The 27265-nt window shown below is 37.7% G+C and overlaps 4 protein-coding genes across 5 annotated transcripts in view; 2 read left to right on the forward strand and 2 right to left on the reverse strand.

Annotated features, from left to right (window-relative positions):
* The window catches only part of lrp2a (low density lipoprotein receptor-related protein 2a), a gene marked incomplete at both ends in the record, with an annotated part of 49901 nt that extends 47602 nt beyond the window's left edge, over positions 1–2299 (forward strand). Inside the window, 6 exon segments of the mRNA XM_079254443.1 lie at positions 120–237; positions 347–467; positions 717–824; positions 1777–1893; positions 1977–2048; positions 2129–2299. Of these exon segments, the coding sequence (XP_079110569.1) occupies positions 120–237; positions 347–467; positions 717–824; positions 1777–1893; positions 1977–2048; positions 2129–2299 (707 nt within the window).
* Positions 2300–3343: 1044 nt separating this feature from the next.
* Positions 3344–5869, reverse strand: rdh1 (retinol dehydrogenase 1; the record flags this gene model as incomplete). The annotated part of the gene is made up of 5 exons (XM_079254700.1): positions 3344–3570; positions 3666–3829; positions 4014–4272; positions 5462–5792; positions 5858–5869. 5 exons carry the CDS (start codon positions 5867–5869, stop codon positions 3344–3346), a joined length of 993 nt encoding a protein of 330 aa, XP_079110826.1.
* A 724-nt stretch (positions 5870–6593) lies between these two features.
* On the reverse strand, positions 6594–12912 carry dhrs9 (dehydrogenase/reductase (SDR family) member 9). Of its 2 annotated transcripts, none has more exons than XM_079254801.1 (5): positions 12850–12912; positions 10209–10525; positions 9715–9973; positions 9457–9620; positions 6594–8021 (listed from the first exon to the last, which is right to left on the reverse strand). In XM_079254801.1, exons 2-5 carry the CDS (start codon positions 10519–10521, stop codon positions 7798–7800), a joined length of 960 nt encoding a protein of 319 aa, XP_079110927.1. In that variant the 5' UTR covers positions 10522–10525; positions 12850–12912; the 3' UTR covers positions 6594–7797. The 2 variants fall into 2 exon arrangements, with proteins under 2 accessions (XP_079110927.1, XP_079110928.1); XM_079254802.1 differs by having other exon boundaries at positions 12750–12857.
* A 4811-nt stretch (positions 12913–17723) lies between these two features.
* Positions 17724–26961, forward strand: abcb11a (ATP-binding cassette, sub-family B (MDR/TAP), member 11a; the record flags this gene model as incomplete). Its single annotated transcript, XM_079254701.1, has 27 exons — positions 17724–17763; positions 17865–17880; positions 17982–18030; positions 18186–18427; positions 18508–18592; positions 18691–18824; positions 18906–19077; positions 19159–19283; positions 19364–19538; positions 19742–19855; positions 19951–20061; positions 20172–20297; positions 20390–20593; positions 20697–20867; positions 20947–21136; positions 22563–22638; positions 22728–22839; positions 22940–23113; positions 23214–23318; positions 23615–23776; positions 23877–24080; positions 24175–24416; positions 24503–24659; positions 24752–24949; positions 25065–25271; positions 26520–26666; positions 26761–26961. 27 exons carry the CDS (start codon positions 17724–17726, stop codon positions 26959–26961), a joined length of 3939 nt encoding a protein of 1312 aa, XP_079110827.1.
* Positions 26962–27265: the final 304 nt, after the last annotated feature.

The following is a 27265-nucleotide window of genomic DNA, read 5'->3' on the forward strand; positions in this document are numbered from 1 at the left end:
GCAAACTAAGAGCTCATGCACAATTTGTGACCAGTAATAGACTCGTCAGCAAAATATTTTTGAGTTGTTAATGATGCTTCTTAATAAAAAGTTTCATAAAAATGCCTTTTTATTTTCAGCTGTTGCTGTTCTACTAGCTGTCATCATCATCCTGATTACTGGAGCTTTGGCTGCGGGGGTTTTCCTCAATTACAAACGAACAGGATCTTTCATCCCCTCCATGCCCAAACTTCCCAGGTATGTAGTCCTTTCCTTCTGTGGTTTTCCTGTAAAATATAACTTTTCTGAAGCCAAGAGGAGAATATTCAGATCAAAGTTCATGTTTAAGTGTTTTATTTTTGTTCAGTCTCAGCAGCCTCGTGAAGTCAGCTGACACTGGGAATGGGGTGACGTTTCGGTCCGGTGATAATGTGGATCTTGGACCATCACACATTGGAGTGTCATTCATTGACACAGCCATGCAGATGGTGAGCCCCAGAGATAAACATCCTTGTAGTTAAGGGTGTTCCAATTCACACAAAGTGTCCTGTTTGCATTATTTTTGACAAACAGGAGTCATTTAATAGTAATTATTTACTCATTTTAATCTTCAACAAAAGCTACAGAACTGCTTGTTTGAGCAGTATTTTATGAGATCACAAGCTGAACAAAGCACATGTGGCTCAAATATCAGTGATAAATGTCAATCCAGTCTAATCAAAATAATATTCCTACAGGATGATAATTTTGCTGTTGATGCTGGGAGACAGCCAATCACATTTGAAAACCCGCTGTATGCCACTCCTTCTGTGACCAGTGATCCAGCTGTCATTCACGCCACGCAGGTAGGTTCAATTATGAACTAATTAAATAAAATGTGCTCCCTGCTTATCATCCACTTAGGTTCAGTCCATAACAATTGTTCATATTAAGCCAAGTCATAAAAAACTGAATAAATTATTTGCCTAGCTGAGGCAACCAGTGGACTGCATCGAATCTTTCTTCAATTTTCTGTCCTACGGCTACATAGAAATTATGTTTAGATTCAGGGATAAGAATCACTAATCAATAATATATAATGTTTTTTTAAATTCCACCATCAGTTTGATAATCACAGTGTAAAATAGACATACAGAAAGCTTGTGTTGCTACATGTCTTCAGCTCTGATGCAAATAGTAGCTATTCATCTGTAAAAGGTCTTCACGGGACGCTTAATAATTACCAGATTATTTGATCAAACTTTAAAGTTAACATTATCAGCAAAGACTTTATTTAGAGCTGCACAATATATCGTTTGAGCATTGTCATCACAATGTTCATCACAGTGTTTATGTGTGAAACAGTCATATTGCATGTCCTGTTATGTAGGACACAAATGAACTCAACATGTTCTCATTCATTTCAAGGGTACCTGACACACAGATTTGTTGTTTTGCCAGTGGCACTAAACAAACCTTTGTGGTAAAACACAATTCACATTTGCTTATGATAGAACAAAACTCAGGATCTATCACAATAAAAGCAAGCAATGAAAGATATCAATAAGAATATCTAAATACAGACAAAAACCATACTTGTGACAGTCACAAAAAGTGAGATCAGTGCAGGTTGATTGTCAACAACATGGCAGGAGTGCAGCATGACTTAAAGTACTATTCACGTCATCTGTAAATGTCTGTATTTTTCATATTGAAATATAAATCACAGGTTAGAAAAGATCACAATTTGACTTTTTCTTCCAGCTTTACTCCAATATGTTAAGTGAGATGACATTTTCCATTTTCACTCATGAACAGGTGACAGTCAGTGTGACTGGTGAGCAATTGGAAAACAACTTTGTGAACCCAGCATACCGTGGAGATCAGAGTGTGGGCGTTGGAAACACATCTTCTGTTAGCACCAAACCTGTTCAAGTACATATCTAACAAAGATGTTACTGTATCTACTCTAAATCAGTTTAGAGGTTTGCTTGCTCACGGACAGTATTTGTTTTCAGGAGTCAAAGTGGAGCTTTTTCAAGCGGAAATTAAAGCCTAGCACCACTTTTGAAAACCCTTCATATTCAGAGGTAGGTTTCATCACAAAAGGCACTTTTAAGACCTTGATTTGAATATCATTACTGACATTACACTCGCGATTGTTTAACAGATGAAGGATGAAAAGCTCGTTGAAAGTAGCGGAGAATCTTCTGTCCCTGAGCCATCTCCGTTTGTCCCCCCCGCCAAACCCCAGAAGAGGGATCGTCCCAGCACCTTCTCACCAACTGAGGACAGTTTTAAAGACACGGCCAATCTTGTTAAAGAGGACAGTGACGTATAACCCCTTTTCTCACACATGGGAATTGAAGAAAAAAAAAAAAAACACACTTTGCACAGAATTTATTTTTTTATGCAGCCTGTGTACAAATCTCAATTTGTTTTAAGACAGAGAAATACATCTTTATAGAATGAAGAAAAAAAAAGTCTACTTTGACAATGCCTTCTGACATTTCTTATGCCAATTCTTGTGTTCATGTTTTTTTCCTTTATTATGATGTACAATATGTATATCTTTGCACTGAAGCTGCTGATAAAAATGTTAATAAATATGTTGTATATTTGTAAATCTGAACAGTAAAATTTTGTCTGAAATATCTTTGAAAATACAGTAGATATAAAGTAGTCGAACACAAACTCAATATCACTTATAAAAGATGAGCTGCATTCTGAATGTACAGTTCTATATGATCAGAGCTTAGTAGAGAAACATGCCACTGAACTAAACGGAAGATGGATTTTCTTCATCTTGCATGTTTATATACCTCATTTCAGGGCTGACAAATGAAAGCACGACGACAGAAGATGGATTTTAGATGATGCTGTTAATTTTGAGTGATGTGTGCTCCGCTATGAAGAGGATCACAAGCTTAAATATGTGTGCAAAGCATACTTATTGTACTTAATCACACTCATCTGACTTTGAATCAACATGATTGTTTTTACTGGAATGGCCAAAATAGTTTGGATTGCTACTTGAACATGTCTGCTGTTTGATCGATGTGTAGCTGTGACTTGAGGATACAGATGTAGACATTTTCTAAACATGTGGATTAATTCTTTATAGATTGATTTATTTTGTATGATAATGAGGACATGTGAGAACTCCATCTATGATCATGCAGAACATGCTCATATGAATTAAATTGCCGCTGCTGAGACATGAATGAATAAATTTGCTATTTTGTAAAACAGTCTTAACATTTTTGTTTTACTTCATTGTTATAGTATATTTAGTGTTTTTTTTATTTTATATGAAAATACTGCTGAGCGGAAAAGGAATACGCTCACATGGGATTTTTAACATTGGTAGGAAAATATTGGTTGTTCAGACTTTTCTTGCACCATTTAGTGATGGCAGGAGCCCATTGACCACAAAGTCTGCCACAAATGAAGGGAAGTAGGACAGAGGGATCCAGAAAAGCTTAGCATCCCAGCCTGCTCCATAACGTGTGCGGGGAAAGCGAGCTGTCAGTGCGTGCTCCATGCACTTGGTCACTTTGGAGATATCTTGACTGCACAGGATTCCCATGGAGAAGTCTTGTGATTTCACATCTGTGACACACACACAAAAGAAATAAAAAATCACAGAACTTTTTTTAAATGTGTGTAACACCTTTGCTGATTTACATTCTTGCAGTTTTACTTACAGTCATCAAAGTACGTAGCTCCATATGAGTCCTTAACATCTTGAGGGAGGCGGGTCCACAGCCTTTTCAGGTCAGCATTAATCAGATCCACGCGGGTCACAGCTGTCTTGAAGAAACCCGGCTCTATGATGCTCACTTTGACACCAAAGTGCTGCATGTCCCTCCTGGAAAGACAAACATCAATTGTTTGCTAAAATTGTTGTTTTGTTTTTGTGTTAATTTAATATTCTACTGCTGTCTTTAACCTGAAATGAACATACAGAAATACACCCTGTTCTGACTCTCAACACATCTAGAGTATATTTTCATTTTATGGACAATTGTATTTACTTGTTCTTGTGCTGCTACCTGAGGCTGTCAGAAAATGCTTCCACTCCCCATTTGGACAAGCAGTATCCTCCACCAATGAGGGACAGTCTTCCCAGAATACTGGCTACATTTAAAACTCTGCCCTGGGCTTTCTTCACAAGAGGCAGAAATTGCAGGGTCACATCAATGACTCCTATCAGATTCACATCTAAGACCTTTGTAAAATCCTCTAACTGCATCCATTCTGTCGGGCCGATAGGTATTGACCTTCCAGCGTTGTTCACCAGCCCCCACAGACCTGCAGAGAGACAGCGGCCAGATTCATCATCCTTGCTTTTGTGCTATGTAAGGCTGTTTTTAAAGCCTCAAAGCATAGAGTGCGACATGTCTAGGTGTCACAAAAGTCTACCAAACCTTTTCTAAAATATCCTCCCATCAAATTTCTGTAAAGCAGCAGTTGCCAAAGTGACATCTGGATTCCTCAAAGAAGATAATGAACAGCCTAATGCTTTACAGAAACTATATAATTAAAAAGCCAGCATCTGTAACTGTAAGAGATGTCACCAGACGTATGAACCTGTGAAGCTCCATTAGTGTTTAATCACACATGCAGGAGGCTGCAGGGTGGTGTTGTTGTGGTGAGCACTGCTCACTAATCACATAAAAAGCTCCTGATCTGAATCATGGCTGAATTTTTGTTTTTCTTACGATATAATGTATTTTCAGACAAGGAAAAGTGCAGAGTGAATAAACAGAGAAGAGCTAAACTGGTCTCTCTGTATTCCACTTGTCTTTCTAATCTGAAGATGAAGCTGCACTAAGTAAGGAATAACCAGTAATGAATAATATCACAGAGAGGTCTCTGCAGTTGAGCACCATAACATTACTTCTACACTTTATTTAAACCCTCACAAAGCAACTCTTTGGTTCCTAAATGGTTATTGTGTTCTTAAAAATATGCTGACATATATTGTAACACACACTGTACCAGTTGCGTTTTTTTTTATTCACCTATTTATTTTACATAAATTAATCCTATTTCTCATTTTAGCATTTATAATTTCACACTTCACTTTGTCATTATTTGGTCTGAAAATTGCCCCCTCCCCCCTGCCACTAATCAACTTTTGCTAAATTTCCTAAAAGTGAATCGCAGTAACAGAATGCTACTTTGCTCATCGGTACAAATTATTTGTCTACTCAAATCATGTAGGATTAATAGAAATAAAGCCCTCTTTTACCACCATCTACAATAAACTCATGATTTTTATCTGTAGTCAGACTTTACATTATCTGGTGAAGAAGTGTTGCTGTATCTCTGGCTGAGATCATTTTATTTATTTTTAAAAACATAGTGTGCATTATTCACATGAGTAGGAGGATGACTGGTTGATGATAGGATGCTCCAGGTTGCCTTTATCTCTACCAGTGCTTCACTCTGACTGGCACCTTATCAGTGCGCACCCCCTGCTGTCCGCCCTGCTCACCTCTCTTCCCGACCTCTCTGCTCACAAACTCCACCGCTCTCTTGACGCTCGCACTGTCTGTAACATTCAGCAGGAGGGTCTTCAGCCTGGGGGAGGCTGCTGCTGACAGATCTGCTGCACCTTTCTCTGTCAGACATGCCGCTATGACGTGAAAACCTTTTCCATCCAGCTGCCTGGCCAGAAGATTCCCAAAGCCGCTGTCACAGCCAGTGATGAAGACATGTTTCTGACTGAATCCATCAACTTTGTAGGAATCTCTGATGTACCAGCGGAGGGCAGCGAACACGGCCAGAAGTAAAGCACAGGTTAAGGCCAGATGGGACAGGATAACCTAAGACACAGAAGTTACTGCTGGACTGCAAATGGAGGGTACTAATGACAATATTAATCATTCACCCTTTCCTTCATGTCTATAGAAAAGGTGGATAACGACAGAGCAACACAACATGAGTAAACCTTCTATGAAACGATGCTTACCTCAAAGAAATATGTAGTTAGACCATCAGATGACACCTGCATGAAGAAAGCTGGGGTGAAAGTCAGTTCCTCTCAGAAAAAAAAAAAAAAAGACATGAGCATAAAGTTCCATACTTAGTCTGCTCCTTCTTTACTGACTTTTATCCTTATTTATGAAAAACGCTTGCTCGCAATGTCATTTCAACTTCCCCAAAAACAATAAAAAGTTTCTATATTCATGAAGTGGTACCACTGTGTTCAACCTGGTTAAACCCCATCACCACAGTGGTTCAGATATATTTTAATCCAGCGCCCCCTGGTGGACTCATTTCCTTATGGCAGGAAAGTTCACAACCAGTGTACTTTAAGCCTTTTAAAATCCCGTTAGACCCAATTATAATAAATAATTTAAACAATTTAAATGTAATAATTTATTATATGATAAAATGGAATAGAAGATACTCTTCCAATGCAAGGATCTGAATTGATCTGAGATTACATCACCACACAGAAATACTTTTATATTAATTAAAAATCAGAAAAACGTTAAGGATCAATTGAGTTAAGCTTTCTACTTCATCATATTTCCATTGCAACACAGCAGTTTTTGTTTCAACTGTATTTATTTGGCACCTACAGAAACCAGTTAGAATTTACAAAACACATGGTCAGGGGTTACAGTAAACTATTACATATATCAGATGAGCTAATATGAAAATGCTCTTGAATGTTTATGTAATTACAGAAGAATAACAAATGCACTCCATTTCACTTTCACTCCTCATGTAAAATAACTGCATTTTCAATGCATTCTTGAACTAATATGTCTGAATGGTAGACTAGTTAACTTTAGTTTCCCCACAGTAACAAGCTTCACAATAATCACAGATTTGACTGAAACAACTGATTTTAAAACTTTGATATCTGTTATACAAACTTGGAAAATACAGTAAACCTGGTTTGCTCCATGTACATTAGATCTGTAAAGCCAAAATGCAGAAACGTTTAACTCAGCTTCACCAGATGCACTGTTCTTGAATAAAAATTAAATCATATTCGAGATTAATACGAGTGTATTCACTCAACCACCAGATGGCATCAAATCTTGTTGCACAAAGTTTGTGCAGAAAAAGGAAAAACAAAATCCTTAAATGAATCCTCTGTAGTCCATCTGTGTCTAAATAAATGGTCACGAAAGCCAATCAACTCTAAATTATGTAACATAGCATGCGCCATAATAATAGTAATAATAATAATAATAATAATAATAATAATGTAGACGTACCATGATTACAGCTCTTAAGACACAGCAGCTGCCTCACTTTCCACTTTTTAAATGAACAGACTGAACTAATAATTCTCCCCTAACAACCTAAAAGCTCTGGATGAAGTTATACTATGTCTGCAGAGTCAAGGTTCATAATGGATATAAACAGGGGTAAATGGTTCACCAACATGGGGTTGTGTAATAGGCTAAACAAGATTACATGACTCTTGGTATTGATAACCTCATTTACCTTTAAGTTCTAATCAACTTTGCAAATATTTCTAAGCAAAGGTTACACAGCAGACTGTTGTCTGTGATTAATATTCATGATCAATACAGTAAATGTTAGTCCAAAGAATCTCTTACTGAACTAAAACAGTTAACAGAGTTTACACTAACTGTGTTTCCAGTAGTTTATATATGACTTGAGATTTAAAGGCCATTGTTAAACGTAACGCATTGTCTGACATGTATAACATATAACTACTAGCTACTAGATCAGAGAGGACATGACGGTGGATGGAATCAAATTCACTAAACTAAAAATAAAACAAGCGCAGGTGGGCTTCATATTAGGTGAAAAGGTTTCTCCAGTTTACTGACATTACCAAAACTACAGCATAGATATTTTGGGTTTGGGGCTATATTTAACAAATAGCTTGTCTGTGATGCAAGTTGGCATGTAAGACAGGGGCAACCAGAAAAACTTTGCATCCCATCCTGGGGAGTAGCGATAGCGAGGGTGAACAGCAGACACTGCATGCTCCATGCAGCCAACCACCTTCATCAGGTCCGCGTCAGTGAACTGCTTGAACCTCTCATCCAGCTCTTCAAGAGCTGGAAAAAAAAAAGAGAAGAAAAAACAGTCAATAAATGCAACAAATACAACTGATGTGAAGAAAGTCATGGGATTGAAGAAAAGTATAAAACAAATATGTTTTTATTTAAAAAAACAAAAAACAAAAACAAAACAACAACTGTGAAAACAAAAATAGTGGTTGGCAAATTTGAGGAAGGAACTGCTGCACCAAGCAATAAAGGTGCAGCAAAGTTCAGGAGGACTCCGCTGCCATGGCAACTACATCTGAGTTAAAACCTTTTGTCAAACGGATAATGCAACATGCAAAGACAATGTCATTAGGAAGCACAAATTCCACACACCAACACAAAATAATCTGATGCTAGTTGATGAAACGGCATCTGTGATGTGATCTCACCATCATGTTTATGTTAACTCTTGTCAGGCAGACTTGCCGCGAACATTGCCTACGCCGATTTGAGGAATACTTTCAATGAAGTAATGCACAAATCCTGCAAAATTTATACTGCTTTAACAAGTTGACATGTCTTGGCTCTGGCCTCTCACACAATTCCAATTGATAAATTCCAGCACATGATTTACTAAACCTATAAAAACACTTGAGATGCTGTTAAAAGTGGAGCAACACAGCGGCAAACATTCAAACTTCCATTAAATACAGTGCTGGCATGAAACGCAATGGCAGAGGAGGAGGTCTAAAAGTGAAGTTGGTGCAGAGACTGTTGTGTGATGGATGATTCCTCCCGTTTCCCTACAGCAGATTCATTTCCAATACGAGTTGGCTCAATGGTGTGTAGTGGGGAAACATTATATAATAAGTTATAACTCTTGATAAATGGAAAACGGGTCAGACCTCAGCATTTGGAACAAGGACAAACAATTGCACCTCACATTACTCATTTCAGGTGAACACATAAAATTCATTTTAAAATTTTATTTATTATGCTAAAAAAATTATCCAAATGGGGTAAAAATGTGAAGATTTGTCAGATGGTTATCTGTGATGATTTTGGTGAAGACTGGAAAAATCCAACATTACCTATTGATGCAAAAAGTATTTCTAGGAGACATGTTTTTTTTTTCCTTTTAAGTCAAAAGTTTACATCTACTCTTGCAAAATACTTACGTCTGCGCCTCAAGCACTCCACCAATTTCACTTTGCTGACCTTAAGGGATTTTTCCACACCTTTCAAGACATTCTTGTATGTCAGGACAAAACAAATTTTTTTGGGCCAAGTCTCGCAATAAGCAACACCTCAGGATTGTCCCAATATTTCCATAACTTTTCCTGTGCATAATTTTAAAAAAAACAAAAAAAAAACAAACCCTCATGATAATAATTTAAGCACCACAGTACAGGTTTAAACGGGAATAAAGACAAAAGAAGAGAAATGAAGACACTAGACTTTAAAAGCAACAGAGCTATTTGTTAACAGAGATGGAATAACTCACAAGTCTCCAGGAAAGTGGGTCCATAGTCATCTTTCACATCCTGAGGTAATCTGTCCCAGAGCTTCCTCACATTAGTCTTCAATATCTCGGTATCAGTCACGCTTGTTTTGAAGAAGCCTGGTTCAATGCACAGCACTTTGACTCCAAATGGCACCATGTTTATACTGAAACAAAAAGGGAGGTTGCCATGTCAAAAGGACATTCATGAGAAAGCAAACCAGGGACATCTTAAAAAATATCGGTTATATCTCCTCTCACCGCAGACTGTCATTGAAAGCCTCCACGCCATACTTGGACACACAGTAAGGTCCACCGAACGGGCTGATTCGCCCAAACACACTGGCAACATTCACCACTCGGCCTTTAGCCTTCTTGATGAGGGGGAGAACGCTCAGCGTCACGGCGATCACACCATTCAGGTTGACAGCCAGCATGGACTTGTAGTCTTCAATAGTAAGCCAGTCAGTGGGACCGGATGGAATAGCGACTCCGGCATTGTTCACAACAGCCCAGAGGCCTGAAGCAACATGACAGGAAAAATACGGACAGAGATAACATTCACATAAACAGCACTTTGCATCACTAACAAGTTAAACCACTGGCTAACGCCGTCTGTTATGTTAGTGGAACTTTTCAGACTGGTTTAACTCCAGTGTCACAAAATCTACACTTTGGGTCATCTTTTTCCTCATTCAATCAATTCAAATGGCAGATTTTTAAAAGGAGGTCTGGTTTTGTATGAATCTACTTACCCCCCTGTCCAACCAAAGTCTTAATGGAAGCTGCTGCTTTGGTTACACTTTCTGAGTTGGTGACATCCAAGGGGACGGTTGTCAGTCTGTCAGAGGAGACCTTCTTCAGTTCATCTTCACCCTTCTCAGTATAACAGCCTGCAATCACGCAGAAACCCAGCTTGTCCAGTGTTTTGGCCAGCTTATTACCGAATCCAGAGTCACAACCAGTGATGTACACATATTTGTCTCCCTTGTTGGCAACTCTTTTGGTCTCTTTAAACCAGCGATAGATGAACCACACAGCCACCAGTCCAAGGATATACAGAAACATTTTCCTGACAAGAGGAAGAAATGAAATGATAATCAAGTTGGAATGCAATTTTGTTGCTTTTCTGCACCACAAGTTTAGGACATGAATTACTTTAATAGTACTATGCATCATATAATATCAATGACAAATGTTGCAATTTAGATTTAGAGGTTTAAATGCCACTAAAGAGGCTGATAAAAACAAAAAACAAAACAGTCATTTGTACATACACTTATCCTTGAGTTTGTCAGTTAAAAGTTAAGATATCACAACAAAGAGCTGTTAATGTTTAACAATACAACACAGTTTCCATAAAAGTTGTGCAAGACTGTATGTTATAATTAATGGAAAGCAGTAAATTACATGTTATTTCAACTTTCTGAAGTTTGAAATTTAGCATTAGCTAGAGTGTGTTCCCTATGTTTTATCAGTCAAAAATAAATTTGGGTACTGAGATGAGTGGTTTTCTGTCACTCTCCTAGTGAAATATCTTTGCAGGAGAAGGCCAGTAACATGACTGTATACAGAAAGAGCAACACAGAAAGTGGAAATATTTTTCCTCAAACCTTCAAGTTCATCTTCAAAAGCAGACAATTTTACAGTGGAAATGACTGAATCAGGACTGGGAAATTACTGAAAACACAGCCGACAACAGAAGGTTGGAGGTAACTAGGGTTACCATGACGGCAACAACTGCAGCCGACTACCTGATGTCTTTTCAATAGAAAGCACTATTTCAGTCGGACAATCCTGAAGCACATCCTGTTCATAGTTCAACAACAGGGCTCTTATATATATATATATAAAAAAAAAATGAATAAGAGTGTGGATACATAACAAGCCTGTAGTCCAAAGCTGTCACCCACTGAAACCGTTTGGCACATTATGAAAGGGTATATGGGACAAAGGTGATTGCAAACTGATGAGCTGAAATCTTTTATCAAGCGTGAATGGGAAACATTTTAACTTCCAAGTTACACCATACTGGTTTCTTCAAATCCCAAATGCTTACAGTGTTGAACACAAGAGGTGATGCAACATAGTGGCAAACATGACCCCATTTTAAACTTTGTGTTGGCATGAGATGCAAAAAAATAAAAAATAAATGAATAAAATAAAAGTAGCTTTAAAAGCACAAAATTCCCATCAGACAGCAATGCCTGTGATTATTCCTTATTCTGATATTGTACCAGACACAAATGTCAAACAAATTAGTCTGAGGTTGCAATGAGTGACAACAACTGATTAATATCCCTGTTCCCTTCTGGATTAGCAGGAATAAAACACATTGCTCAAATTTTCTGCAGAGTCATCTTCAGTCTCAATAGCATGGAAAAGAAAGGCTGGAAATACTCACAACTTCGAGAATGAAACTTGGATATTTTTGTCTTTAAAAAGTACACTTAACTTTCTCAGTGTCTCAAAAAATTTGTTTAATGTTGAAATCGACTGATTATGAAAGATTTTAGGTTAAAAAAAAAAAAAAGAAACTACTGCCTGTGCAATTGAGCTCTCAGGCCGATGAACCACTGAAACTGGATCTGCAGGAGGTGGTACAAACGTTTAAACTGGTCAAAATGTGAGAAAACTGAAGTAGCACATGTCCTATCAGGTTTGCAAGATTGTAGCACGAGCAGTTAAAGCGGTTTGCCTGATAGATGACTCCTCCTGTTGCTCCACAGTCAGTCCTCTGTGAGCTGGCTAAACTGGTTGTGCGTCACTTTTTATTCCCATGGTGGAATAAAGCAAGGAATGTTTTTATGACTTGTGATAAGTGAACAATAGGTCAGGCTTCATTAGATGGACGGACAGTCGATTGTTAATCGCTGACAAGAGACGTTTATTTAGGAGCCAGAGATTGTTTAATGAAGGCTACAACTGTTTGTATCATTAAAAACCACACATCCAAATTTAATTAAATTCGACGAAGTGATTTATATATTTTAAGTTGGACTTTGAGTTCTTGTTTCAGTGCCAATATCAAGTCCATCATAACTATGAACATTAGCCAGCGGTATCTGGAGGATGCGCTGTACAGATCCTGGACACTGATTTTTACTCTGTTTTCACCTGACGAATACACAGCTCATAATGCCAAGTCTCTGAATGACCAAATCGTAGTTTTTAATGAACTTTCAGAGCGACTCTTCTCTGAGTGCCATATATTTACACAGTTGTATAGAAGCATGACATTTAAAGGTTTCTGCTAGCTAAACTAAATCTCCTACGAGAGTGAAAAAGTCGCTTACGTGTTTTCAGTGCAGTCAGAACATGAATCAGAGCTGTGTAGCAACCACCGAGAAGATGGTGGAAAATCTACCACAAAGTTTATTTCGCCCCTCTACTTACTTTGGTGCTTATTGTCCGTAACTTCCGGGGTGTCTGCAGGTATCCTGTGTGTCTGTGTTGCTGGAAAAGACTAATGAAGCGCCATCTGCTGGACACTATGTGGTAACGTCAGAAAGCGCACTGAGCATTATAGCCATTATTCCATGTACTTTTCATGGTCATGTACCATATTAACAGAAAAGAAAGCTTTGTGTATTCGTTTTCTAAAAGTTGTGGGAATCAGAGTAAACCCTAATACATTAAATATTTCTTATGAAGTTGACAAAGAAATGTTAAATGACCTTTTTTTTTTTTTCAAATTAGATTTGTCTCGCATGTTTTTATGAACTTAGCATATACTTGGATACGAGAAAACAATACTTAATCTAAAATACATTTTTATAATTTTTTTGCAACAAAATTATATCCAATGTAAAAAATGACAGTATATCCTGTAAAAAATGCTACACACAAAAAGAGAAGAAAAAGTAAAAGACTCAAGTGACTGATGCTGTCTGCACTCAGCTGTCATTAATAGCTACAGCTGTTTGGTTAATTGTTAAGACAAAAATCAGACAATCACATTGTTGCAACTCAGTGCATTTAGCTATTTAGAATTGGTCAAGACAAATTGTTGAAATTCAAATCAAACGCCAGGAGGGTAATGAATAGTACCATGGTTACATACCATAGTTCTTGATAAGATGGGCTGTGTCAGTAGGAGCAGCTGATCTACTGGGATTTTCACATTCAACCATCACTGAGATTTCAGAGAAAAGTAAGTAAGCAGCAGTTGTTACATCATTGTTTGAGGAGAAATATCAGACTTGTTGGAGGTGATAGAGAGGTATGCAGAATACCATCTCTGAATGTCAAACCTGAAAGCAGAATACCACTCCTGATCCCATTTCTATTACCTAAAAACAAGAAACTAATGCAACAAATCATACAGATTTACAGAAATGGGTCCATAGAAGACTGGAAAATGTTGCTTTATCTGTTGAGTCTGGATTTCAGCTACTGCACTCAGTTGGTGGGGTCAGAATTTGGTGTCAAACATAACCGATTGGATCCATCCTGCTTTGTATTAATGGTTCACGCTGGTGTCATGATGTGGGAGATATTTTGTCAGCACATTTTGGGGTCCTTTGGTCCTAACTGAGCATAGTTTAAATGCCACAGGCAACAGTGTACTCATCTTCTGATGGCTTCTTCCAGCAGAATAATGCACCATGTCACAAAGCAGATAGTCTTGTGGTTTCTTGAACACAGTGAGTTCACTATACTCCATCGACCTCCACAGTCCCCAGATCACAGCAGTGGAACAGACAGTTCTCATCATGTATTTAAAGTTGACAAATTGGTAGCAACGAAGTGATGCTAATGTGTCAATATGGACCTAATTCTCAGAGGAATGTTTCCATCACCTTGTATCGACACCATGAAGAAATATTAAGTCAATTCTGATGACAAAAGGTCCAACCCAGTACATCAAAGTACACATGTGAATAGTATTTTACCGCTGTGGTTCACATGTCAGTTTGTTTGAGCAATTTATTAATCTTTTTTAAATTTTTCATAATTAATCAGACTGAATTAAGTTAATAATTTGGGTTTTTAAAAGCCTAGACCCCTGAAGCTTAAAATGTATGAGAAACTAACATTATTTTATTTACAACAGAGCAGAGAAAGCACATTGAATGATTGAAATGACACACGGAGCCAAAAAATAGAGAAAACAAAATGTAATTAAAAAAAACAACAACAAACACCTAAGTGAGGCGGACACAGTGTCATGGCTGTTGGAGATGTCACTCCAAGTAGGACCCAAAAGTAGACCGATGCAGAAGACTGAGAACAGTTTGTCACTGAAATGACTATTTATAAAGTCTGCTACAATCCAGTCCAGGTGTTCTCTCCAGGAGTAGAAGTTAGTGATGACCCAAAAAGGGATCAACTGGCAGAAGAGGATAAGTTAGCTGCTGGTGGTTTACTGCAACCCAGGGAGTCCAGTAACTGAGGGGTAGGTCCAAAAATGAGTCTGTGGCTGCGATTAGAAAAGTCCGGGAAGCAGGCGGTTTACTGAGAGCCAGTGGGATAACAGCAAGTGAAGGTCCTGATGCTGAGATGAAATGACAGTAATTTACAGAATCCTGGATGTGATAGGTTGTATTTGTTTGTCGAAGAAAGTATAATAAGTAATTACTTGAAAGCAAACACTAGTGAGAGCCTGATTTACCACAGAAATGGCAAGAAAATCTGGCGAAGACCAGTGCTCCTGTAGGTCCTATGGTGGCAGAGCCAGATGAGCTGCAGGTGTGTTCAATCAACACTCATCCTCACCTAGAAACTCAGAAAAAATACCCAAATCACCATAGCCAAGGGGAAACAATGTTCAGCAATAAAATAAATACACAAATAAAAAACTGAATCTTCAAAATGTGCAATATATTTTTTAAATGTTGCTCAATGTGACATTGACAAGCTTTTAAATATTTTATCATTAGCAGTACATAATCTAAAAAAATATAGTATCTCTGTTTTGGATACTTGCAATCTTTGGACCCTTGCCTGAATTACATTTGGGCAGGATTATGTTACTTAAATGGCTGCATGAGCTCAGGAACACTTTCAGAAATCATTGTTTAATTAAGTTTTTATTTGATCCAGAAATGTAGATTTTTTGCTATCATACAAAGCAGAAGTCATATACTCAACATAAAAACTGCTGTCTTCTCTGGACCAAAGTAGATTAATGGTTATGTGTTCAGACAAGTTGAGACGTTTGGAAGTCGTAGATATGTTCTGTAAATTAAAGAGCAGAGAAAGAATACATCTTATTTTTAGTGTTCAGATAAAAAGCACGTGTCTGTGATGGTATGTGGATGCATTGGTGCCTATGGAACTGACAACTTGCAAATCAGAAAAGGGATAATCAGTGCTGGAAATATATACAGGCTGTAACATAGAATTTTCTGGGAGCACCTTACATATTTCACCAAGCCAAAGCCAGATCTTAAGCCCCATGTATTTCATCATCATGACTTTATAGTAGAAGAGTACAGGTGCTGAACTGACCTGCCCCTTATTCAGACCGTTCACCAAATAAAGACATTTCATACATCATTAAGCAGAAAACATGACTCTTTACAGTTGAGGAGCTAAAATCGAAGAAGACATATAAGACAACATTGAGACAACAGTCCTCGATTAAAGATCTGACTCAGACCCTTTATGATTTATGAAATGTAAAAAGACAACAAACTTTTTTTTTGGAATCAGTTGTATATCTTGAATGGCGCAGATATCTCTGTCAGAAAAATACTATAGCTCACATTATTTTAAAAACTTGTCTTAATCATAGTGTGTCTCTGATTAGAACCCATTCTCCCTCTTCCCTATAATCAATCAACACATTGTGTGGAATAATGGGCTGTAAAGACGGAGCAAATTCCAAACCAACCCCTCACTACATGTACCCACGGACGTTAACCTCTTCAGCTTCTGCTGAGACTTACTTGAAACATTATATAGAAATTTGTTAATGTCTATTTATTTATTATACAAAATTGGGAAGATTAAAATCTTGGCTAGCTAGTTAAAATGATGGCGTGACACAGATGAGACTGTTGAGACTGATGACATAACAGAACTATTTATTTATTTTTAACGGTCAACACATGAAAAATAATATTTTGTACTAAATCTGTTTAAAGGACAGATTATGAATAAACTGGGTGAAGACAAGAAAAATGAGTCTTATTTGAGCATATTGGAGTGTTATAAATGCAAGAAGTGGAAATGTTTTGGGAGGATATCTTGGAAATAGAGCCGGATGACCTGGTGTCATGGCATTATATACTGTATAAAATAATCATGCCTTTGATGAAAAGTCAATGCTTGTATTACAGTTTTAATTTATTTGGCAGTTGTTTATTTCCATGATTACCAGAAGTTAAATACCGTGAGTTCATTTTTCTTTTCATCAAAATAAATCTAATGTTAGAAAATTCAACAAGTAATTTCTAATGACAGCAATAGACAAATACCTCCTGATGAGGTTTAGAATTGCATGTGTGTGTACTGTGGCAGCTCATGATTGCAATCAATGGCCTTACGGTCATTACACCCATTTTACAATCACTGTGATAGGGAATAAATACATGTGATCAGGAGGATTTTCTATTTATTTTTTTCTGTCAAGCTCAAAAATGAATAAAAGTTACATCTTTTGATTAGGTTTTGTTATAACTTATAGATGAAAGTCCAAATGAACTTGGTTTAGCAAGTGAATGTACCTTAAAATGTCAGTCTTGTTAAGAAAAGTTTTGACACAACCCTTTATCAGTCTAATTGAAGTGTAGATAATCTGGGAAAGTGGAGGCATAGGTTAACCTGGTAATAAGATAAAAAGAAAATTCCTCTGATCAGCCTCAGTGTTGTATGTGGAAACTGTGAGGCAACAAGGTACAGTACGCTTCTTATTCTTATTCTAAAATCATACTTTTTTTTATTCAAACAAGACAATCTATTAATAGCTAATAATCCTGTCTTTAGTCACTTTATCATGTTGCTGTGTTAACGTGTTGTAAAAACTATATGTTGCCATCGAGCATGTGTTTTATGTATGTGCAACTGAAAGTTGAAAAACTGGAATGAGGCAACACTTTTACTTAAAGTTTTGTCAGTGAAGTGAAGTTAAACCAAATTCTCTGTAGAGCAGTTCTTTTCATCAGCTCCAGTTTTACTTTCCTGGCTGTTAAGATGCACAGTGATTGGCACAATTGTACAAACATGAACATTGTAAGAAATATCAGTATTTATTCTTATTTTAATTATATCTTTATTCAGAGTCACCAAGGGAGAGTTCAGCCTCCAGAGTCAAAGTAGGAAACATGAAGAAACCTACGACAGCATCAGATGCAGATAAAGGAGGCAAGTTAGCTACACTACATGGGATAATATGAGAGATTTGTGTAGTTTAGTTTTGCTTAAAAAGCTGAACAATTAACTTTCTCGTTTCCTTTTTATCTCAGCAGAAGGCCAGACAGGGTAAGTTTGTAATAAATGATGACACCTTATCCACAGTATGAAGACACAAGTAACATGAGCACTTTATGTAGTTTAAACTATGGGATTAACCTGTTTTCCAGAGATGAAAACAAAAAGGGAAATGCATTAAGTGTGGGATACTTTCAGCTGGTAAATATAAAAATAAAACTTTCCACAGTACTGTAGTTTTTTGATGATTGATTTTTTTATTATTAATTAATAAAGAAAAATAACATGTCAAATAGTGAAAAACAATGTGAAAATAAAACTGTGTTGTTAAAATCTTAACAAATTGTTCTTCTAAGTTTCGATTTTCCACCTGGAAAGACAAAGTGATGATGGTGGTGGGAAGCTTGTGTGCCCTGATCCATGGCTCAGCTTCACCTCTCATGCTGCTGGTGTATGGCATGATGACAGACATATTTGTGACTTATGAGCTGGAGGTACAAGAGCTGAAAGACCCAAACAAGGAGTGCAGAAACAACACTATATATTGGACCAATGGCTCAATATATGAAACAACTGACAACAAGACTGTTTTTTGTGGGTAAGTCATCAGTTCATTGCTAAGCTGATGTTGCAATGAGGAGCTGTTGCTATCATTGAGCTCTTTGTTCTCTTTTAAAGGGTAGATATTGAAGCACAAATGACCATGTTTGCATATTACTACATAGGCATTGGATTAGGAGTTCTGGTTGTTAGTTATTTTCAGGTGAGCATGCAGACTTGAATTCAAATATCTCTTGAACAGTGATGGATTATAACAATGTAGCACACATTAACAGGCCGCATTTTAACACCACATTGTAGATTCTCTTCTGGGTGTTGGCAGCTGCGAGACAAACTCAGAAAATCAGAAAAACATATTTCAGAAAAGTGATGCGAATGGAGATTGGATGGTTTGACTGCAACTCTGTGGGCGAACTGAACACAAGAATATCTGAGTAAGTTGAGGTGCCTTTACGCAAATCAAGCTTTTATCAATGTTAGAGTTTATTTTTCTCATTTATTCCGTTTCTGCTCAGTGATATCAACAAGATCAACAATGCCATTGCCGACCAGGTGTCTATTTTTGTTGAGAGGCTCTCAACTTTTCTGTTTGGCTTCATGGTTGGATTTATTGGTGGGTGGAAACTGACTTTGGTTGTCATAGCTGTGAGCCCGCTGATTGGCATAGCTGCTGGACTGATGGCCATGGTGAGAAAGAAAATACTTTTTATAGCCAGGTGATAGTAGATGACATTTTTTATTGAATATTTTTCTTACTTGTTCCTGAAGGCAGTTGCCAGACTGACAGGACGAGAGCTAAAGGCCTATGCAAAAGCAGGAGCAGTGGCTGATGAGGTCCTGTCCTCCATCAGAACAGTAGCAGCTTTTGGTGGGGAGGTAAAAGAGACTCAAAGGTATCTTTTTATTGGTTGATAAATCATTACCCAATTGCTTTATTACTTAAAATTACATTACAATTTGAACTTTTCGACAGGTATGACAGTAACCTTATAGAAGCCCAGAACTGGGGAGTGAAAAAGGGCGCCATCATTGGCGTGTTTCAAGGATACCTCTGGTGCATCATCTTTCTCTGCTATGCTTTGGCCTTTTGGTATGGCTCTAAACTGGTCATCGACACCCAAGAGTTGTCTCCTGGTAGTCTTATTCAGGTGTGTTAAATGTATAAAATATGTCAAATGCTCTGCATTTTTCTGTGCTTATGAAATGGAAAATTCACTCAAAAAATATTAAACTTAAAATGTAGCTTAAAAAAAGCACAATCTAGTGTATAAGCCAAAACACACACACAACACACACATAAACAAAAAGACTGAGACTTTAGCTTCACTCTGTGTCTGGAATGTCCTCACAGGTTTTCTTTGGAGTACTCATGGCAGCAATGAACCTTGGGCAGGCCTCACCCTGCCTGGAGGCCTTTGCTTCTGGTCGTGCTGCGGCGAAGACTATTTTTGAAACTATTGACCGGGTAATAAAGACTTAATTAAAGAAGAAAACAAATTTTGTTGTAGTTAAAATGGAATCTTTGCCAGGCAAATGGAATCTCTCTTGGCACATCCACAGGAACCAGAAATTGATTCTTTCTCAGAGGATGGATACAAGTTAGACAAAGTCAAAGGTGACATAGAGTTCCACGACGTCACTTTCAACTACCCGTCAAGGCCTGAAGTCAAGGTAGCCATACCCCCCCCTTTCTTTACATTGTTTCAGTTGTCAAGTTTAACTAAGAAAAACAAACAAAAGAAATAAATACAAACAAACAAGCAAAACATTATTTTTGGCAGATTTTAGATAATCTGAGTGTGCAGATCAAATCTGGAGAAACCACTGCTTTTGTTGGACCAAGTGGATCTGGAAAAAGCACCACAATCCAGCTTATTCAAAGGTTTTACGACCCAAAGGAAGGAATGGTAACAATCTGTAGAACTTCCCATACAACACAATAAAAAGTCGCAACAGTTCTCGTCTGAAGTCTTCATTGTGTTCTAAATCCCATTTTTAGGTGTCTTTGGACGGCCACGACATCCGCACTCTGAACATTCAGTGGCTACGCTCGCTTATCGGCATTGTAGAGCAAGAGCCAGTGCTGTTTGCCACAACCATTGCTGAGAACATACGGTACGGTCGGTCTGGAGTGACCATGGAAGACATTATCCAGGCAACAAAAGAGGCCAATGCTTACAATTTTATTATGGATCTACCACAGGTACACTTGCACACTGAGAAATAATGCTGAAGAAGTTTTCGAAACACAAACTGTCTTTACTCTTTAATTTGATATAATTTTTTTTTACCTTTTAATCCAACAGAAATTTGATACACTGGTGGGTGAAGGTGGAGGCCAGATGAGTGGAGGACAGAAGCAACGGATTGCTATAGCTCGAGCTCTTATCCGAAACCCTAGGATCCTGCTACTAGACATGGCTACATCTGCCTTAGATAATGAGAGTGAAGCCATGGTACAGGAAGCACTGGATAAAGTGAGTCCCTGTCTGCAATTTTTGTTCACAAAACACAACATCCTGACTTGAAAAGCTGAATGACACAATAATGATACAGGTACGCACAGGCAGGACAACAATCTCTATAGCCCATCGCCTTTCTACAATTAGGAATGCAGATGTGATTGTTGGATTTGAGCATGGTCAGGCTGTGGAGAGAGGAACACACAGCGATTTGCTCGAAAGGCAAGGGGTCTACTTCACCCTTGTCACCCTGCAGAACCAAGGCTCAGCTACCACAGCCAATGGTAAGTTTAATGTATAATAAGCCTGTGAGTGATAATTACTGATATTGCTTTCCTGTTAAAATTAATTTGAACATTTTCAGTTATAAAATCTCAGAAAATTGATACAAAGGGTATCCTAAATTTCTGTATAACAATGTGTTTAAGTAGCAGTTTTCAGTTTAGAGAAAATGTCGTTTTAGTACTTTGAATGCATTTTAATGGCGACACAAAGTACAACAAGCAAAGTAATTTGAGTAGTGTAATGTTCAGATCAAGCCAGCGGACAGAACCATTATTAGTATTCATCATAAGATGGCACAACATTGGTACAGGCACCATGTAGTAGGAGCTTCGACACAAAGTTGGGAGTGTTTGCTGGAGTGGTAACACTGGTTCTTCAGCAATAAAAAGTGCTTACGAAGCTCTGTCTCAAATTCATTTTCAGGTCAGCAAGCACATCAACAAATGCCACATGTAGGATGTTTGCAAATGAGCATGTTAGCAGCCTGATGCATTATGGAAACAGGTTCTGGTGATTTTTCAGTGTTAAAAGAAAATAAATGGTGTTGTTATCATCATGGGGATAGATCAGTTATGTGCTGCATACCAGATGCATGTGGAACATTGCAATGGTACTAAACTATAAGCGGCAAATTTTGGGGTCAAACTTCACATGTTCTACAGAAAATGTAAAGGACATGCCTCAAAACAACAGGTTTTAAGACACCTCACAATTAGCAAAGCATTACCTCAAGAAGCATCAGCTGTGAGTTTTGCTGCCACTGCTTATCATCATATCATCACTTAGCACATCATCAGAAAGCTGAGGATAAATGTTGAAGGAGCTTTGCATGCAAGGCAGTCCAAGAATATTGTAGAACTATAGCCTTTTTTCACATGAGAAAGATAAAAATGAAACTGAAAGTCTCTCAACCTTCATTTACAAGTTGTGCTGCCAAAGAAGGTGTTACCAGACTTTTGTTTAAGGCTCCTTTGTTACTTAACAATGTAACAACAACAACAAAAACACACCTCATATAACCTCGCATAAGCTATTAAAGAAAGCCTCCTTTTGTTGAGTCTACTCTTAACAATGATAATGTTTGATCAGGACTTTTGCATACAATCATACATGTTTGGCGTACCTGGATAACTTGTTAGCGGCAGATTAAATTTACCTTTATCCTGTAATGTTTGTGACACATTCAGATAAGTAAGGCAGTACTGGGCTCAAATTTGTTACCTTATATTCACAATTCCCACCCAAATGAGTGGTTTTGTGAGTTTTCTGATTGGTTTAAATATCAAAATAATAAGTACAGATATGAACAAACGTAGTGTTTATTATTGTATAATTTCTGTTTTTGGTCAGGCAAAAAAAAAAAAAAAAAAAAAATCCAATTACATGTAATGTTAAATGCATTTTTTCTTCTTTTTAATCCTCCAGAAGTGGCCAGAGAAACGCCAGAGGCAGATGGTCTAAAAAGGAGTTTTAGTCATGAAAGCAGTAGATCCAGTAAAAGGTACTACACTGTACTTACATGTAGATTACAAGAGCAGATGATTATACTTTATATTTAGAAAGTAATTTTTTTCAAATATATTATTGCAGGTCTCTCCTTGGCTCTGTTCGGCTGCGATCTCAGAGCAAGCTGTCAAGCGATTTTGTCCCAGATGCAGTATCTGGCAGTCTCAAAATACTTTCGAGCACAGAGGTCACAGATGTTGAGGATGCTGTTAATGCTAATTTAAGACCACAACACTGATGAATAAGTTATACGCTAATTTGCTGACTAACTGAATCCAGCACATGTATCTCAGCAGGAACTTGAAGAGGATGATGATGATGATGAGGAGCATAACAAAACTGCTCCAGTTGCACGCATCCTTATGTACAACCAGCCAGAATGGCCCTACATGCTGCTGGGCTCCCTGGGAGCTGCAGTGAACGGCTCTGTCAACCCCATCTATGCTGTCCTGTTCAGCCAGATCCTTGGGGTGAGAGTTAGAGTTCTACTCATGAAAATGTCCTGTATGTGCTATAAGTAAAACTGATTTGATTTGGTATAAATGATTCACATGCTCTGTGTTTTTGCAGACTTTTGCCATTCGTGACTTAAATGAGCAGCGGGAGCAGATCAACGGGATATGTGTTCTGTTTTGCATCGTGGCTGTGGCTAGTCTCTTCTCACAGTTTCTGCAGGTTTTTTGCATTAGAATCATCCAAAATTTCATAACATGAGGAGCATTACATGCCATCCTACATTACACTCCCATTTCATGTCAATGTTCTAGCAAAAAAGCAGACTAAATTAAAATGGTATAAGTTCTACTAAATTCAAGGGCTTTATTATCATATTTGGGGCCTATCCACAATATGAAGTTGGAAGGGTTATGTGAGTTGCATTGGCACGAGCCATGCTAAAGATTTTTGTTGAAAAGATGAGGAGAGGATAATGATTTATGTGCGGATAAACAAAGTCAGATTTCATTTTATAGGGATATGCCTTTGCCAAGTCTGGAGAGCTGCTGACCCGCCGTCTAAGAAAAGTGGGCTTCCAGGCCATGTTGAAACAAGAGATTGGTTGGTTTGATGACCCTAAAAACAGTCCTGGAGCTTTGACCACTAGACTGGCCACAGATGCATCCATGGTTCAGGGGGTAAGTTGTAGTTTTCAAGCACATGTTTATATTCCCAGCTGAAATATACATTTTTTTCATTATAATTACTTTTTTTTTTTTTTAAACATTATTTCTGTAGGCAACGGGTTCTCAAATTGGCATGATTGTAAACTCTTTGACCAACATTGGAGCATCATTCATCATTGCATTCTACTTCAGCTGGAAGTTAACATTGGTAATTATGTGCTTCCTACCACTCATTGGACTGTCTGGTGTATTCCAAGCCAAGATGCTGACAGGCTTTGCAAATGAAGATAAAAAAGCCATGGAAGCAGCTGGCCAGGTAATCTCCATTTCTATTGTGATACCAGAACATTCACCATGAAGGTCCCATAAATCCCTTTTAATTTTATGATATGATGATCTCTTTTCCACAGGTGTCAAGTGAGGCTCTCACCAACATCAGGACCATTGCTGGTTTGGCCAAAGAGTCCTCGTTTGTGGAATCATATGAGGAGAAACTTGAGCGTCCTTACAAAGCTGCCAAAAAGAGAGGCAATATCTATGGAATCTGTTTTGGTTTTGCCCAGTGTGTCATCTTCATGGCATATGCTGCTTCATTCAGATACGGGGGCTACCTGGTTAGAGCTGAGGGATTGCAATACATGTTTGTTTTTAGGTTTGTAAAAGATTTGTCTAATATATTATTTTAAATTTATATCAAACTGCAACATTGCATTTATGTGCTGTGTTATGCTTCTCTAGAGTGATTTCAGCTGTGGTAATCAGTGGTACAGCACTGGGCAGAGCTTCGTCCTTCACTCCAGATTACGCCAAAGCTAAAACTGCAGCTGCTCAGATCTTTAAACTGTTGGACAGGGTTCCCAAAATCAGCCTGAGCCACACAGATGGGGACAAATGGGTTAGGGATTTTCATTTAATTCACTTTAAAATGTGTTAAAATGATGCCATTTTGTCACCATGTTATTCATGAGCCCTGTTCTCTATCTGTAGGAGAACTTCAGAGGGGATATTGAGTTTATTAATTGCAAGTTTACCTATCCAACACGACCAGACATCCAGGTGCTGAATGGCCTGATTGTGTCTGTGAAGCCTGGTCAGACTTTGGCATTTGTTGGAAGCAGTGGCTGTGGAAAAAGCACCAGTGTCCAGTTACTTGAAAGGTTCTATGACCCTGATGAAGGGAATGTGGTATGTATTGCAAGACATAGAAAGAAAGAGTAATGCTATTAAATTTAGATCATTACATTCCAAAGCTGTTCCCTCATTTTTAATTGCAGATTTTTTTTTCTTTGTTTTTACACAGCTGATTGATGGCCATCCTTCCCATGCAGTCAATGTACCTTTTCTAAGATCTCAGATTGGCATCGTGTCACAAGAGCCTGTTTTGTTTGACTGCAGCATCGCTGAAAATATACAGTATGGAGATAACACGCGCAGAGTAAGCATGGAAGAAATCATTGAGGCGGCCAAGAAGGCCTGTCTTCATGACTTTGTGATGACTCTACCTGATGTGAGTGGAACATTTTACTTAATTATGACATTTTATGTGAATCAACACTTGAATTCCAGTTGCGCTTTTGTCCTTTTCTTGTTAACAAGTATACTTAGTAGAGAAATCAACTAGGAAGTAGGGATATATTAGAAGTAAAACTGATTCTAGTCTTGACCATTTAAACTGTGACCTAAGAAACAATGACAAAAAAAAAATCCACTATTAAAATATGGAATTTTTATTTGGCTCTTTAACAAAAGGTTTTTAGAAAAATAATAAATTTCATGTAATAAAATTAAATTATTGCTGTGGTGTATCAGAATTATTGTGGTGCAAAAGATATCCACCAGGGGGCAAAAGACAAGTATCAGGTTGTACACAATAGAGTTTTGAGGAGAATTTTCTTACCTTAAAGTGATGCAATGGATCTCCAAAACTGCAGATATCAAATATGATACTCACAGCATTAAAGGGTTAAGATTAGTTTAGGTGTTAAATATCTTGGATAAATAAACGAACAGGATGATGAAGAGTTTAGAGAACATTCTTATTACAGGCAGTGCTTCATTTATAGTAATTCTGTACTGATAGCATCACATGATCTTCCAAGCAGTCGAGATTCCCCTCATGAAGGAATGGGTGTGCACAAAAGGCTTAAGCACCACTAATCCATGACAACCAATCTTGATTGTCGGATGCAAATGAAAGCTCCAGATGAGTGCTTTTCAAAATAAAAAAGAGATTAAGACACAATTGTCTAGAAATCAGTTAAAATTATATGGAATATTCATCCTTTTATTTTCTGCACCACTTATTCCAATTTAGGGTCACTGGGGAAACTGGAGCCAGTCCCAGCAATTACCAGGCAAGAGGCGGGGTACACCCTGGACATGTCAATCATAGAGTATAGAATAGAGTTATAATCACATAAAGTAACTAAATTAAAATGATCTGAGGCAAGCAAAAAAAAAAAAAAAAAAGAAAAAAGGATCAGTTTAAAGATGCTGACCAGACTTCATGCGTGTGTTTTTAACATGCATTTAAATGTGTTGACATCTGGTGAAATTTTTATCTCCAAGTAGGAAGTTTGTTCGTCTTTTTCCAGCTTAATAGCTAAATGTTGTTTAAATCAAGTACAACATTGTTGCGGAAAAATTGTGAGCATCTCACTTAAATGTTTAACACCCATAAAAATCTGTTTTAAAGGGAACAGCTGCTAAACTTGTGACATTTTGCTGTATCCACTTTTCACTAACAAACTGGTAGAAATATGAGACTCAGGTTGGTGCCCAGGGATCTCAGCTGTCAAGGGGACAGAAACAACGCATTGCCATTGCCAGAGCCATTGTTAGGAACCCCAAGATATTACTTCTAGATGAGGCGACCTCTGCCCTGGACACAGAAAGTGAACAGGTATGATATATTTCTTTAACACCTTTTCGCCACAAAAAAGTAAAGCATTCTTAAACATGTACAGGAATACTAAAGAGAATTTTTATCCCTGCAGACTGTCCAGTCTGCCCTGGATGAAGCAAGAAAGGGACGAACCTGCATCGTCATAGCTCACCGACTGTCAACCATCCAGACAGCTGACATCATAGCAGTGATGTCTCGTGGAGTTGTTATTGAACAAGGCACACATGATAAACTCATGGCCAAAAGGGGTGCTTATTATAAACTGGTCACAACGGGTGCTCCTATCAGTTAAATGGCTGCAGCTGCATTTAAGAGTGTTAGATATAAATTAGTTTGGTGTAGAATTTATTGCACAACAGCTGGAAAAGATGCTTGTGAGAAACCCGTGGATAAGCAACTTATTGTTAGTATACAAGTATTAAAAGTATTACAAGTATTCAAGCATCTATAAATGAAGGAATGGAGCTTTTATATTGCACACATTATGTATAACCTGTACAGGTTGGAGGACATCCTTAAAGCTTATAAATTATTCAAATAAATTGATAAATAGAATATAAAATTAAAAAACTGAAAAATACTTATAGGTTTTGAAA

This window comes from Telmatherina bonti (assembly GCF_933228915.1).
Source record: "Telmatherina bonti genome assembly, chromosome: 15".
In the NCBI taxonomy this organism is placed as follows: domain Eukaryota; kingdom Metazoa; phylum Chordata; class Actinopteri; order Atheriniformes; family Telmatherinidae; genus Telmatherina; species Telmatherina bonti.

Coding starts and splice junctions, on each gene's coding strand:
- dhrs9 (XM_079254801.1), bottom strand. CDS start 10,521: ATGTTTCTGTATATCCTTGGACTGGTGGCTGTGTGGTTCATCTATCGC. Junction 9,974..10,208: donor GACTTTGGTTGGACAGGGGG/GTAAGTAGATTC, acceptor ATGTTGCTTCAG/GCCTCTGGGCTGTTGTGAAC. Junction 9,621..9,714: donor GCTTTCAATGACAGTCTGCG/GTGAGAGGAGAT, acceptor TTTTTGTTTCAG/TATAAACATGGTGCCATTTG.